A 13144-nucleotide genomic window follows, 5' to 3' on the forward strand; every position below is an offset into this window, starting at 1 on the left:
TATTTGGTTATATGATAAGAATCTATTCATACAGCGGGAAGAGCAAAGGGTCCTGAAGCAGGCGGTCCATGTCCTCAGCCCGAAGGCGAAGAGAAACATCCACGCCATCTGCAGTCCAGGAGCTTCTTCCATCAGAGAGATCCGTCTTCTTCAAGGGAGGCGCCTCTTTTATCAAGACATTCCCATCCATGTCGGGGACGACGCCCTCTGCATACCGAATACTGGGAGCAGACGACGAGCTGAACCCGAAATCAACCTCGTAGATACCCGCGCGCGCCCAGGTCGTTACCAGGATATGGCGCCGGCCCAGGAAGGCCTGCCAGATACGCTGCGGCGACTCTTCGTAGGCCACGCTGTGAAGGTGTGCGGCGAGAAGATCCGGCTGGCTGATGTCCGTGATCGTCTGGCGGATGCGTTGTGCGATGGCCTGAAGAGCGGGAGGCTTTGATGCTGACATCTCTACGTTGACCATGATGATGGGTGAACCCATGAAGGACTTGTCAAGCTTGAAGGCAGGACGTACACCGTATACGAGATCGCAGTGCACTGGCCGGTTGTCTCCCTTGTCATCTTCTAGCTTGCGAGCGCGGTTGATGCATGACCAGACATGAGCCAGGATGGCATCGTGCTGGCTGGTGCGGGTTTGGACTGCGCCTGTGCCCTGAGAGAGTCCAGTGGCTGTTGCTGCCCTTGATACGGCTTCTACCTGGCGCCGGTTGAAGTGCACAACATAGTGTGAGACGGGCTCGGCCACATTCCATTCAGACCACGGCATTGGCTTGCCGGCTGGAGATATCGTCTTGCAGGCCAGGCCGTCAGGCACCTTGACGGGCCAAGGGGCACCGGGCGAAGGCGCCCACCAGTCGTAGCGATGAAGAGGCATGCTTTTAGTCTTCTGAATGATAGCCGTGTCTGCCTCGATGGCATCGATGTCACCTGCGGCCAGAGAGTCTAGCAACCCAGGCTCAAACTGAGGCTTCAGGGCTGGACACGGGGTGTTCGAGAGGACTGACCGACTGACACTGGCCCAGTCCTTTACAAAGTATACCAGAGACTGGATATCGGCCAGCGGATGGGCGCACTTGACGGTCAAAACGAAGCCGCCACAGGCCAAGTTCGTCAGCTGGACTACCAGCAAGGGCGGCGGGAGGAGGGAGACAACACGGCCATCGTCTGCACTAGTACTCTCAGTAGCAGGCTGCAGTGCATTGGACAGCGCTATTGAGGGGATGAATTCGTCAAGTGGTATCTCCTGGCGGTTCCAGGCAGGCTTGTCTGTTGCTCGCGAGGCCGGATAGAGAGCACCCAGAGTGGCCGTGCTATCGGCAACTGTGAACTCGACGCCGGCATCCTGAGACGTCCCGTAGTGGACATGGACTCGTCCAAAGCGCTGCGCATGAGGACGGGAAGAAGAAGAGGAGGAAGCAGAGGGAAATGAAGGCCCTGCTGTGCTGTCGATTGTGGTTATGGCAGTAATCTGACCACTCCATTGCGGATAGGCATCCAACGCAACTCGCAGCGACTGGCGTAGATGGTCCGCCAGGCTGAAGTCCTCGCCGCATCCCGTAGTATTTTCAGGGGCTTCACACAGCCAGCTCAAGCAAGTGGGCGCAAAGTTCACAGTGGTTGCATCCAGCAGCGACAGCGCTATCGTTTGCTCTGAGTCCAGTTTCGTCTTGGGAAATAGTCGCTCAGACTGCAGGATGGAGGTCTTAAAGGGGGCCATGATGGTAGTTATCTAGTTATTTGCAGCTTCAGGCTTGTGTTCTGTTTATTTTGTGACCATATCTTGGGAACAGGATTCTAACTAGTTAAGTATATAGGAATAGGATAGACATAAATGCATCAGAAGAGCAACTCAGGCATGGATGAACATAGTCTCAGTACTTGGAGTCCTCAAGCCTCAGCATCATTATCCCGCAACTACTCATTATTAGCTGCAGCCCATTTTCATCCTTGTTCTTCCTTATGGCTAATTATGAGTAATATCCTCCGTACCTCCTTTTTATTACTATCGAATATCAACCTAGCAAAGATAAATTAATTAGCATGGGGGTCTGAGTTGCCCACGCATGAACCTGTAAGACTCTTTTTCTCTCATCCTTCCTTCCAGTGCAGCGTCTCCTTTGGGTGCCCGGTTAATCCCTGTATACGTTGACCAATTAATTAGCTAACTTCTCGGTAACAACTGGATGAGGCTGAAAACGGGCTAGAAAACTTCCTCAGGGGTGATTTCGCCATTGTATCATTCAATGAATACACGAATTCTTTAGCTAGTTGCCCAGGAGGTAAGAAGACTGCTCGATTTTATCTGTACTCACAGATACAGCAGCCGCTCCAGGATATATCGTATTCGTCCCATCCAATTTGTTATTAGGAGGCTGATCAGATCCTAACGTGATAGATGTCTTCCCCGTCGACTTCATCCAGGTATCCGTCGGCTCCCTGCTGATGCCCGCACCTGGACGAGGGCTACCAGAAATCATACTTCTAGCAGCCAGGATCCTTCCCACAGAGGTCTCGTCGAGGTACTTCCGCGTCTTGGAGAGCCCGGTACGACGAAGGATGCAGAGCGAGGTTAGCAAGAAGAATACTCCGGCGATAACTACCAGGGAGATAAAGGCTAAAACACCATAGCCGTATTTATAGTGCACGCGTCTCTGGTATATAGTTATGGGGATTCCGTTCGTGGACTGTGAATCGCCATCATCACGTTTCGCGAGGACTTGCTTGTTGTTCTTGTCCGGACTGATGCTCCTGGTTCCAGTGACGGCGTTGAGCGCGATATCGGTCCAGATGAGATTCTTGATCTTGCCTACGGTGCTGGCATTCCTGGAAAGTTCCTGCCATAGCCGATACATCGCAAGCTGGTTTCCGCCGCTGTAGCTTTCGCTCGAGCTCGAAACACCTTCATAGGCGGCCCCGAGAGCATCTGTGTAGAAGTTTACCCCTGGAAGGTTCTGGTAGTCGATAGCATTGAGGCCACTGCTTTCGCCACCTCCTGGTAGATAGAGGGATTCCTTTCTGATCGTGGAAATGTTTTGATCCCCCTTCACACCCTCTTCTGATACTAGACCCCATAATGCTCTGACGTCACGAAGATACATCGTGGTATCTTCGACGGCCCATAGTGGCTTGGATTCTTCGTTGGGGTACTGCTTCTCGCGAAGGCCTGTTACAGTCAAGGAGGAGAGCTTATCGTCGGTGCCGTTGAAGCGGAAGTCAACCGTTTTAATGACAGCCTTCGTTACTGAGATGCACGAATACATCGGTACGGTCCAGTTGGATCCTGGTTCGAAGATGAGTGATTCGCCGCCATCAACTCGTTGCGGTGCGCCGTACAGAAGGCCACACTTAGCTGCAATATTGGTTATGTTCGCCAGATCCTTTCCACCCGAGCCGCTGCAAAGAATGTCTATTGTTCACTTATTGTAAGAATCGATAACTACTACCAAAGATGACGGATAAGAGACGTATACTCACTAGCAGAGGAAAAGTTCAGTGAGTTTACTTTCCAGGGATTGGAATAGAGAGGAGGTTTATCCGGAGTGGTGATGTTGAGAGAAGAGAGCTTGGTTCCGTTGACGCCCATGTCCGTCCCGCTGAGATAATATCCAAACAACGAGCTCGTGACGAGACTATCCGGTCGAATGTTAATGGTAGTCGAGCTCGAACCATTTACCTGGAGAGGAAATCTCTTGCCGAGGAATGAATCAAGATACGTGAATGCTTTCGAATCCGGGTCACTTTCATTCCGAAGGTTGGTTACGTTCATGAATGCCATGGACCAGGCATTATTGATCCAGGCGGCCTTATACGCACGATGCCAGAGTTCCGGTCTCCGCTGGGTATCATTGCGGTCCCAATAAGGATACTCTAGAACAAGATTTGTGAAGCCGCCTCGGTCGGTCAACACAAGGTTGGCAATCGGGGAGCCAACGGATTCAGAGCTTCTAAGTGGCACAGAAAAGTCCAGGGTCAGATTGGTGTCAACGCACTGAGTTTCCGGGACGATGAAAAGAATATCTTCAGACCAGGAACTTCCAAATGGCTCAACTGGAGGCGCCGTGTGGTTCCTGAATCCAATCCCTCCATCCTTAGTATCAACGACGAGACCTTCAACGGCCTCTATCCGATCGTTGAGAACAAGGCTGGAAATTTGTCGAAAAGCTCCCACGGGGTATCTTGTTCCATTATCTATGACCAGGCTATTGGGTCCATCATCAATCGTCGAGTAGGTGTATGATCGCCACTGGATGTCGAATATACTCGACACGGAACTCTTCTGGGAGGACAGACCACTTTGAAACATATCTATCACGCGCTGAGGGATCCTGGTGTCATACCAATCGCCACTAACATATGTCCCCGTCGAGTTTTCGGTTGTGGTCAAATTGCCGTTCGAGTGAGGGCATACCTGGGGAGTAAACCCGCCGCAGACGCGACTGAACCGCACATCACCCCTTGCTGGTGTGCCGTAGCCGATAGGGGAGGTGTCCTTGATGTAATGGAAATCCGCAAACTTGGTCTCTGTTTTTGGAGAAACGCCTTCATACAAACCCAACGGAGTCACAACGGCAGTAATACCGAACAGAACTGTGGTAAGGGTGCTGAGCAAGGTAATACCTCCGATGGCCCGAGACTGACCAGTTGTTGTTGCAGAGTCTGACCCGAGAATTCGAGGCCATAGGGAAGAGTGGAAGAACCGGCCAGCTACGGACCTAGTTATATATACCTCAATATAAATATACTGGGCAGATGTATCTGACTTCTCAGTACATAACTGGGGGCTTACCAGGACGCGGCAGGGAGAGTGATGGAGGAATTTCGCTCCGTAAGTAAACCAAGGAGGATAAGGGGGAGGGCCAGCGGTACAAAAACCTGGACTGGTTATAGTTAAAAGAGGAAATCCGTTAGTTTCTGGCATCCGGAATATGAATTGTGAGAGAGCGAAGCCCACCGAAGAAGACGCCCGCGGCTATCATGCCGGAGACTGATCCGACTGAGAGGTCCTTTAGTTCCAGCATCTTGTACAGTACCCCGTTAACGCAGTATTAACCATAGACTGTTGATATAGAGTCGAGGGAGGCAAGAAGTTGTACCACAAAGGGGGGAGCCCGACACAGAAGAGCTGCAGCGGGTGACCCTCGCTGCTATATATATCTATATATAGCGGCCTAAATCTCTCACAGCACACACCCATCACACTGCCTATACGGGCTCATATTAAAAGGCAGCATCTTATTTATCCGGAGTTGTGGGCGATGAGCCAATAATATCTCAAAATTGAGACTCTAAAAGGTAAACCGACAAGGGTCGTCGCTCTTGTTCTTTATGCATGGACGGGTCAGAATTTGGTATCGTAGTTTAGACTAGTTAATCCAACCCAACCAGCCATTGGGCCTGAGCGAGGATCGGGATCGTCATCTAGTTGTCTCCTGAGTCGCGGCTCGTAGAACCAGCCAAAGAGATGGGAAATATAGTGCCTCCCCCTTTATTGTTTTATTGTCGTCGTCAGAAACGAGAAATTTTGGGATATCAAAGTGAGAATAAGCACTTGCGCCGGCGCCTGGAAAGTGGATGGTGTCTTGCGGCTCAACCAGTCACATGCTAACAAGTTAACGACCCCCTGGACTCCGAAGTATTAGTTTACGAGTTACTTCGTATCCAGCGTGATTTGCATGGAGGTCAGTGACGAAACCCTGGGGTCATGACCGCTTCTGATGAAACGTGGACGGTTGAATTTGCGGCGTGGCTCGCCAACTTGCCCGCAGAATCTCGAGATGTAACATATGCTCCCGTATCCAAGAGTCAATCGACATCGACTCTCAATTCTCAAGGCCCTGGCAGATGACCGAGACCGTCCAGGGGTAAAAAGGGTCAGCATTGAATTCTCGGCGAGTTTCAGCCGCAGGCGGAGCGCGTCTCTCTTCCCCTTTTCTTGAAAGTGTATTTCGATCTATCAATAGTTAACCTAGGTACTCCGTATTTAGTAGTGAATGGTAGCGTGTTACACACGACAGCGGCGAGGCGGCTTTAAGAATATCAATCAGGCAAAGGATGAGCTTTTCACCATTTAAGCGCATAAATCTGTAAATTAGTTATAGCGATGCAAGTTCGACCTCTTCGTTCCAATATTTTGAAATAAGTTCCCGTCAAGCTGTAATCGAACTTGATCGGTGATGTTAGGCCAATTCTTTGGTGATATTCCATGCACCTTTAGCTGATCCGGGGTTAGATTTTTGTTAGTATATTGCATCAACTGGTGACCTCCGACGTACGCTCAATCTTTTGACTCAGCCATTTCACAAATTAGATATATAACTAGCAAGCTGTCTTGTCTCACGGATGAGTTGAAGTAGTGTCCTCCTATTAGTTACCCCCTATAACTATACCCAGTATCAGTATTATCTACTGTATCTGCATCGTAGCACTGCATAATATGGACGAGAAATTCGCTCCTTGATCCCGCACGCTGGCTCATACCATGGAAGACGTTGGAAGGATTCAGCTCCGAAGGCACCAATTCATCCACGATAGCACATGGAAGACGACCAAAGTGATACTGTTCGAACATCCAGTCACATGCCCGCCACCAAAGGCCGTGGTTGAGGGTTTTGTTGCGTGGTAAGGATGGGAAAGGGAGAGACGCCATGCCATTGCAGGTGTTGAGCGGTATATCCAGTTGTCGGTAGGTTTGACGGGTTGTCGGGCAGAGGATCCAATGGAACGTCTCAGAAACATCTCAAAGCGTACATTTTCGCAGCCATCTTGATAGGCATATCGGAAGTTATGGTCGTATCAATGGCCGGCAGCGAACCGTTGTTCATCTTTAGAGAGTATTCCTTCGCATGCTTCACGCTGACGAGCGCCTGTCGTCTCTGTCGTAGTTTCTTTCCGGCCATCTCATACACTCCTGGGACGATTTTCATGAGGGGAAGCGTATTGAGGTCACGCTGGGTCTTTCCCTCTAGAGTGCCAACTTGGCCGGTTGAACCGTAGAGTCCAGGGGGGTTAAAGTCGATCGGGACTTGGAGGAGCTGAGCGAGCTATAGAATAGGTATTAGAAAATAGATAAACGGCCTGTTGGATTGATAATACCAGCAAGACCATGGCTTACCAAAATGAACTTCGGGGTTTCGATAGGTAAGAGATGTGATTGATTGCCTTGTCTGAGGGTTTTATAACTACTTCCGGGGAAAATAACGGAAAAGTACAATGAAATTAGAGACATGGCGGCACTGACTCGCTCCACAGTCTGCCAACCAGACAACGGTATCCCGGACATTTCATTTGGATTGGAGCGGTTAAGTCTACCAATCATATTATTCTCCATCTTAAGATCTGATTATTACATAGTTAAACCTAAGAATAGCCAACATTGTGATCATGGATAGATACTTACCAGCATAAACCAGGCCCTTCATATGAACGGTAAAGATGCCGAGAAGAGCACATTTCAAAATCCACTTGATCTCCCTCAGACTAGACTCACTAGGATGCCTGGTTTCCCAGAGAAAATGTGTAAATGTTTGTAGAACTATCATCGGCCCACAAGACTCTGATTCAGAGATATAATCGACAAGCTGTCTTATCATTGGGTCTTTTCTAAACCTTTGCATCTTTAGTTCGTACTGGAACACGGAGGGCGCCCGTTCTTTAGTGGTATTTGCATCGGTGGGAGGCTGCTTGATGATTATTCGGTGGAACCAGCATCATCAGCTGCTAACTAGACATTTGGTATCCTGCCCGGGCGTTGAGATCCAAGACGGCTGCTGAGTCCATACCGGGTCCCACTGGCTCCGTGATAGATTGGTCAGCACCCTACATGCTAGACATTGGTGCAACCCTGATGTAATAGGCAGTGGAAGCCGAGCCACCCGCCGAAGGAACCGCTGGCTGCATAACGAATCCAAATTTCCGACATGATAAGAGCAGTGCTGATGCTCAAAACCAAGCAAGCCACAGAGGTAAAAAAGAAAAAAATAACAACAATTTGCTAGCTGCACAGCTTCACCGGTTTTGAGTGGTATCAGAGCCACACTGGATTTATGACGGTGACGGTAATCTATCGGGGTAAAACAGAAGAAGCCTTGAGCTCCTCGGTTTATTACAATATGGGGTATTCAAACCAGTCATCTTTCCATCTCCTCCGCTATCATGTTCTTCATTCATGCATTGGACGGCTTGACCGCAGGTTCTGGTGCTTCTTCCAAGGCTGTCAATGCAGCCATCTCACAAACTAGTGAGCTCCATGTCACTCTAACAACTAGAGCTAGCAACTAGCGAGTTGGTTATCTGTCAATACAATCAGTGATCGGGTCTCTCCATCGGCGAATCAACAATGTCAGTAACCACTTGGTTACTCCGTCAGTTGTAGAATATTCGAAATGTCCCTTGTATTCGTCGCTGAAACTTCTTGCCTTCCTGTTTAGGCGGCTTTTTAGGGCTTGGAAACTGCCAAGACCAAATTGTTACGTAAACACCCGGTCGTGCTGGTCTTATCAGATCAGGACCCACCAATCGGAGCATCCAGATAACTTTATTTCCCCCTTTAAATATTGACCAATAAAATTTATGTATATCACCATTTTTTCGTCATCTTACTGGCTCGGCGTAATAAAATGCATCATGTGACTTCCCCGAGTGTCGGCCGAGGCATCTTTTTCCCCTCCGAACTCGTTTGGTTTGCTTTTTCCCGAAAAAACAACAACGAAAAGTAGAGCAAAAACTCCGAAAACGCCCTCCACAATCGTTCGTTTTCATCTTCTTCCCCCATCGTCTTTACTGTTGACGATGCTGGTGCTGCTCTGAAGAAGCCTATGCTACTGTTCAATTGACAGCATCCTACGCCTACTTTATACCACAACCCATTACTTTAGCATTATCTACCGCGAAGAATGGTAGCTGCTCTCACGGCCCTCCGCTTCGGCGGTAGGCATCTCGCTGCCCGCCAGACTCAAGCCGCAGCTCTGCTACGAACCACTCCTCGCCAGCTGTCGCCGCTGACTGCCTGTCGCCAATGCCTCCGCTCTGCTACCTCTCGTACCTACCGTGGTACCGCCGGTGTCTACCGCAGCGTCCACTCCAGCGCCGCTGGTGGTGCGACTGATATCCAACAGCCACTAGACAGCTTCCCCCGTCGACACATTGGGCCCTCGCAGTCGTCTGCTGAGGAGATGCTGAGCGTGCTGGATCCTCCGGCAAAAACCCTCGACGAGTTCGTGCATCAGGTGCTGCCAGCAGATATCCTCTCGGCTAAAGAGCTCGGCCTAGCGGACCCGAAGGAGACCGCCACTAAATTGCCGCGGGACGGCCTGCACGGCGGCCTGGGCGAGTCGGACATGATCAAACTGTTTGAGGCGTACAAGAAGGACATCGATACTACCGGTCGGTCACACATTGGATGCGGATACTATGGCACCATCGTTCCCCCAGTCATCCAGCGGAACGTCCTTGAGAACCCCATCTGGTACACCAGCTACACTCCTTACCAGCCCGAGATCAGTCAGGGCCGTCTTGAGTCTCTGCTCAACTTCCAGACCCTTACCTCTGACCTCACCGGTCTACCTGTTGCCAATGCCTCCGTTCTCGACGAAGCTACTGCCGCCGCAGAGGCCATGACCATGTCCTGGGCTGCCCTCCCGGCTAGCAAACAAAAGCAGGCCGGAAAGGCCTTCGTTGCCTCCCACCTATGCCACCCGCAGACTCTTGCTGTCATGAAGTCTCGTGCCCAGGGATTCGGTATCAACCTGGTTGTTGGTGACATTATGGCCGATGACTTCAAGCTTGTCAAAGATCAGGGAGACAAGTTGATCGGTGTTCTGGCTCAGTACCCCGATACTGAGGGTGGTGTCTACGACTTCCAGGCTCTTGGAAACCAGATTCACGAGCAGGGAGCTATGTTCAGTGTTGCTACTGATCTGCTTGCTTTGACTGTCCTCAAGGCCCCCGGAGAGTTTGGTGCTGACATTGCCTTCGGTAACTCCCAGCGGTTCGGTGTTCCCATGGGCTTTGGTGGCCCTCAGGCTGCCTTCTTTGCCTGCACTGAGAAGAACAAGCGAAAGATCCCCGGCCGCATCGTCGGCGTCTCCAAGGACAGACTAGGAAACCGTGCCTTGCGTCTTGCCCTCCAGACTCGTGAGCAGCATATCCGTCGTGAGAAGGCTACCAGCAACATCTGTACTGCCCAGGCACTTCTTGCAAACATGTCGGCCTTCTACGCAGTGTACCACGGGCCCAAGGGCCTCAAGGCTATTGCCGAGCGTACCATGTCTCTCACTGCTTTGCTAAAGGCCAAATTGGTTGCTCTTGGCTTCAACGTTCCTACCAGAGGCAACGCTGGGGGCGAAGGTGTCGCTTTCGACACTCTTGTCATTGACACCAGCTCTCAAGCCGAAGCCGACTCTCTCATGGACGCAGCGCTCGCTTCTTCTCTCTACCTCAGACGAGTTGGCTCCTCCAAGGTTGGTGTCTCCCTCGACGAGACCATGGGAGTGAGTGACGTCGAGAAGTTGCTCTCGGTGTTTGTCAAGTTCTCTCCCTACCAAGGCGCCGAAACCATCGACCTGTCCAAGGATGTTCAGCCAGTTGAGATCCCTGAGGCCGTCAAGCGAACCTCATCTTATCTTACCCACCCAGTCTTCAACAGCCACCATTCTGAGACCGAGATGCTTCGATACATCCAGCACCTTGGATCCAAGGATCTCTCCCTTGCTCACTCCATGATCTCTCTCGGCTCTTGCACTATGAAGCTTAACGCCACCACTGAAATGCTGCCCATTACCTGGCCTGAGTTCTCCTCCATCCATCCTTTCACTCCCACTGCCTCAGTCAAGGGCTACATCGATATGATCGAGGATCTTGAGAAACAATTGGCCAACATCACCGGTATGGCCGAGGTTACCATCCAGCCCAACTCTGGTGCCCAGGGTGAATTTGCCGGATTGAAGGCCATCAAGAAATACCACGACAGCAACGGCCAGCCCGGAAAGCGTAACATCTGCTTGATCCCAGTTTCTGCCCACGGAACTAACCCAGCCAGTGCTGCCATGGCCGGAATGCGCGTCGTCCCCGTCAAATGCGACACTGCAACCGGCAACCTCGACGTTGCTGACCTTCGTGCTAAGTGTGAGAAGCATAAGGATGAACTCGGTGCCATCATGATCACATACCCTAGCACATACGGTGTGTTTGAGCCCAGCATCAAGGAGGTCTGCCAGGTTGTCCATCAATACGGTGGCCAAGTCTACATGGACGGCGCCAACATGAACGCCCAGATCGGTCTTTGCTCGCCGGGTGAAATCGGCGCTGATGTCTGCCATCTCAACCTCCACAAGACCTTCTGTATCCCCCACGGTGGCGGTGGTCCTGGTGTTGGTCCCATCGGCGTTGCAGAGCACCTCCGTCCATTCCTCCCTTCGCATCCTCTCAATGACCACTTGCTTGCCAAGCGACCTGCATCTGTAGACTCTCCCCCCATCAGCGCTGCACCCTTCGGCAGCGCAAGCATCCTTCCCATCACTTTGGCATACATCAACATGATGGGCGCCAGAGGCCTCACCCACGCAACTAAGGTTACCCTGCTCAACGCCAACTATATTCTCTCCAGACTAAAGCCTCATTTCCCCATCCTGTACACCAATGCCAACGGCCGATGCGCTCACGAGTTCATCCTCGATGTCCGCCAGTTCAAGGCCAGCGCGGGAGTTGAAGCCATCGACATCGCCAAGCGACTACAGGACTACGGCTTCCATTCGCCAACCATGTCGTTCCCAGTTGCCAACACTCTCATGATTGAGCCTACCGAGTCCGAGAGCAAGGCTGAGCTCGACCGCTTCTGCGATGCCCTCATCTCCATCCGTGGCGAGATCGCTGCCATTGAACGAGGCGAACAGCCAAAGGAGAATAACGTTCTTAAGCTCGCTCCTCACACCCAGAGAGATCTGCTCACCACAGAGTGGGACCGTCCATACACCAGAGAGGCCGCTGCATATCCTCTCCCTTGGCTACTAGAGAAGAAATTCTGGCCCACAGTTGCAAGAGTTGACGATGGTAAGTTTATTTCCTTGCACGTTAATAAGTTGATAGTTAAATACTAACTTTTGCCATAGCATTCGGTGACCAAAATCTATTCTGCACCTGCGGACCTGTGGAAGACGCCACCGACTAGATACCCCTGCGTCCTCAATTCTTTTAAGCATCTTTCGTACAGCTTTACATCTTTCTCTTTTCTTTTTCTTTTTTTTTTTACCCGAAAAGTTAAATCTGCTGCAAGAAATAAACCAGAAGCAACTCGAGCTTCAACTTATAATTCACCATTCATCATACAGCTACACATGTCGTCATGACCTAAATGTCTCAACACAATACCCCTAGCTTCTGTACTATTTCGCTTTAGACCTCCTCTTCAATGGATAGAGCCATGAGATTTTTTTTTATGTCCGATATCACGTCTATTTTTTTCAACGAGATATGAACCTTTTTATAAGATTTCCAATCTACTTATAAGGCAGACAAGGGGCGGGTTCAAGTAGCTAACCCCTTACTGTGGATGAATCTCCATGAGTAGATTCCTTCCAGACAATCACACCAGGCTTCATCTCACTGCTTTCTGTACTACTATATAACACTTTTTAGCGCTTTTGACGCTCGGTAGAAAACAAGGTTAAAGAGGAACACGGTATTGCCCCACTTTTCACCTTATTTAACAAGCGGGTCTAGAACTTTGATCGCTTTTTGATGTTTGCGGAAAAGAAAGATACATACTTGGGAGTACTCCGTACTTAAATAAGTTATAGCGTCTGCCTCGCTTTATTATACTCTATGAAATTCGTTTATTGAGCGGTATTTCTGATCTATGTTACTGCCAGGCTAATACTGGCCCAACTAAAAATGCTGTTTCAGAAGAGTGTTTCAGAAGATGGTGTATTTGACTCCTCCAAATATGCTGTGTACTTCGAAGGTAACTAGCACCAAAAGTTTGGGTGGTTGAACAATGTGTTTCGTTCTTCTTTTCTTGTTATTTCTATTTGTATTTCTACCACACTGTTTTCTATAACTGGTCTCCAGTTAGTCCTTCGTTATAGTGGACTACTATGCTTCTCCTTAGATAGTAGTTACGGTCGGGAAGTACCACTTGGAT

The 13144-nt window shown here is 50.2% G+C and overlaps 4 protein-coding genes across 4 annotated transcripts; 1 reads left to right on the forward strand and 3 right to left on the reverse strand.

The window, feature by feature from the left end:
- Positions 1-22: 22 nt before the first annotated feature.
- MGYG_08488 (transferase) lies at positions 23-1726 on the reverse strand (the record flags this gene model as incomplete). Its single annotated transcript, XM_003169534.1, has 1 exon — positions 23-1726. The coding sequence occupies one exon, from the start codon at positions 1724-1726 to the stop codon at positions 23-25; it is 1704 nt and encodes a 567-aa protein (XP_003169582.1).
- A 547-nt stretch (positions 1727-2273) lies between these two features.
- Positions 2274-5027, reverse strand: MGYG_08489 (hypothetical protein; the record flags this gene model as incomplete). Its single annotated transcript, XM_003169535.1, has 4 exons — positions 2274-3415; positions 3484-4721; positions 4796-4886; positions 4961-5027. 4 exons carry the CDS (start codon positions 5025-5027, stop codon positions 2274-2276), a joined length of 2538 nt encoding a protein of 845 aa, XP_003169583.1.
- Positions 5028-6734: 1707 nt separating this feature from the next.
- MGYG_08490 (hypothetical protein) lies at positions 6735-7622 on the reverse strand (the record flags this gene model as incomplete). Its single annotated transcript, XM_003169536.1, has 3 exons — positions 6735-7049; positions 7121-7344; positions 7406-7622. The coding sequence occupies 3 exons, from the start codon at positions 7620-7622 to the stop codon at positions 6735-6737; spliced, it is 756 nt and encodes a 251-aa protein (XP_003169584.1).
- Positions 7623-8900: 1278 nt separating this feature from the next.
- Positions 8901-12172, forward strand: MGYG_08491 (glycine dehydrogenase; the record flags this gene model as incomplete). Its single annotated transcript, XM_003169537.1, has 2 exons — positions 8901-12054; positions 12114-12172. 2 exons carry the CDS (start codon positions 8901-8903, stop codon positions 12170-12172), a joined length of 3213 nt encoding a protein of 1070 aa, XP_003169585.1.
- Positions 12173-13144: the final 972 nt, after the last annotated feature.

The sequence above is a fragment of the Nannizzia gypsea genome, genomic scaffold (genome assembly GCF_000150975.2).
Source record: "Nannizzia gypsea CBS 118893 supercont1.9 genomic scaffold, whole genome shotgun sequence".
Taxonomy (NCBI): domain Eukaryota; kingdom Fungi; phylum Ascomycota; class Eurotiomycetes; order Onygenales; family Arthrodermataceae; genus Nannizzia; species Nannizzia gypsea.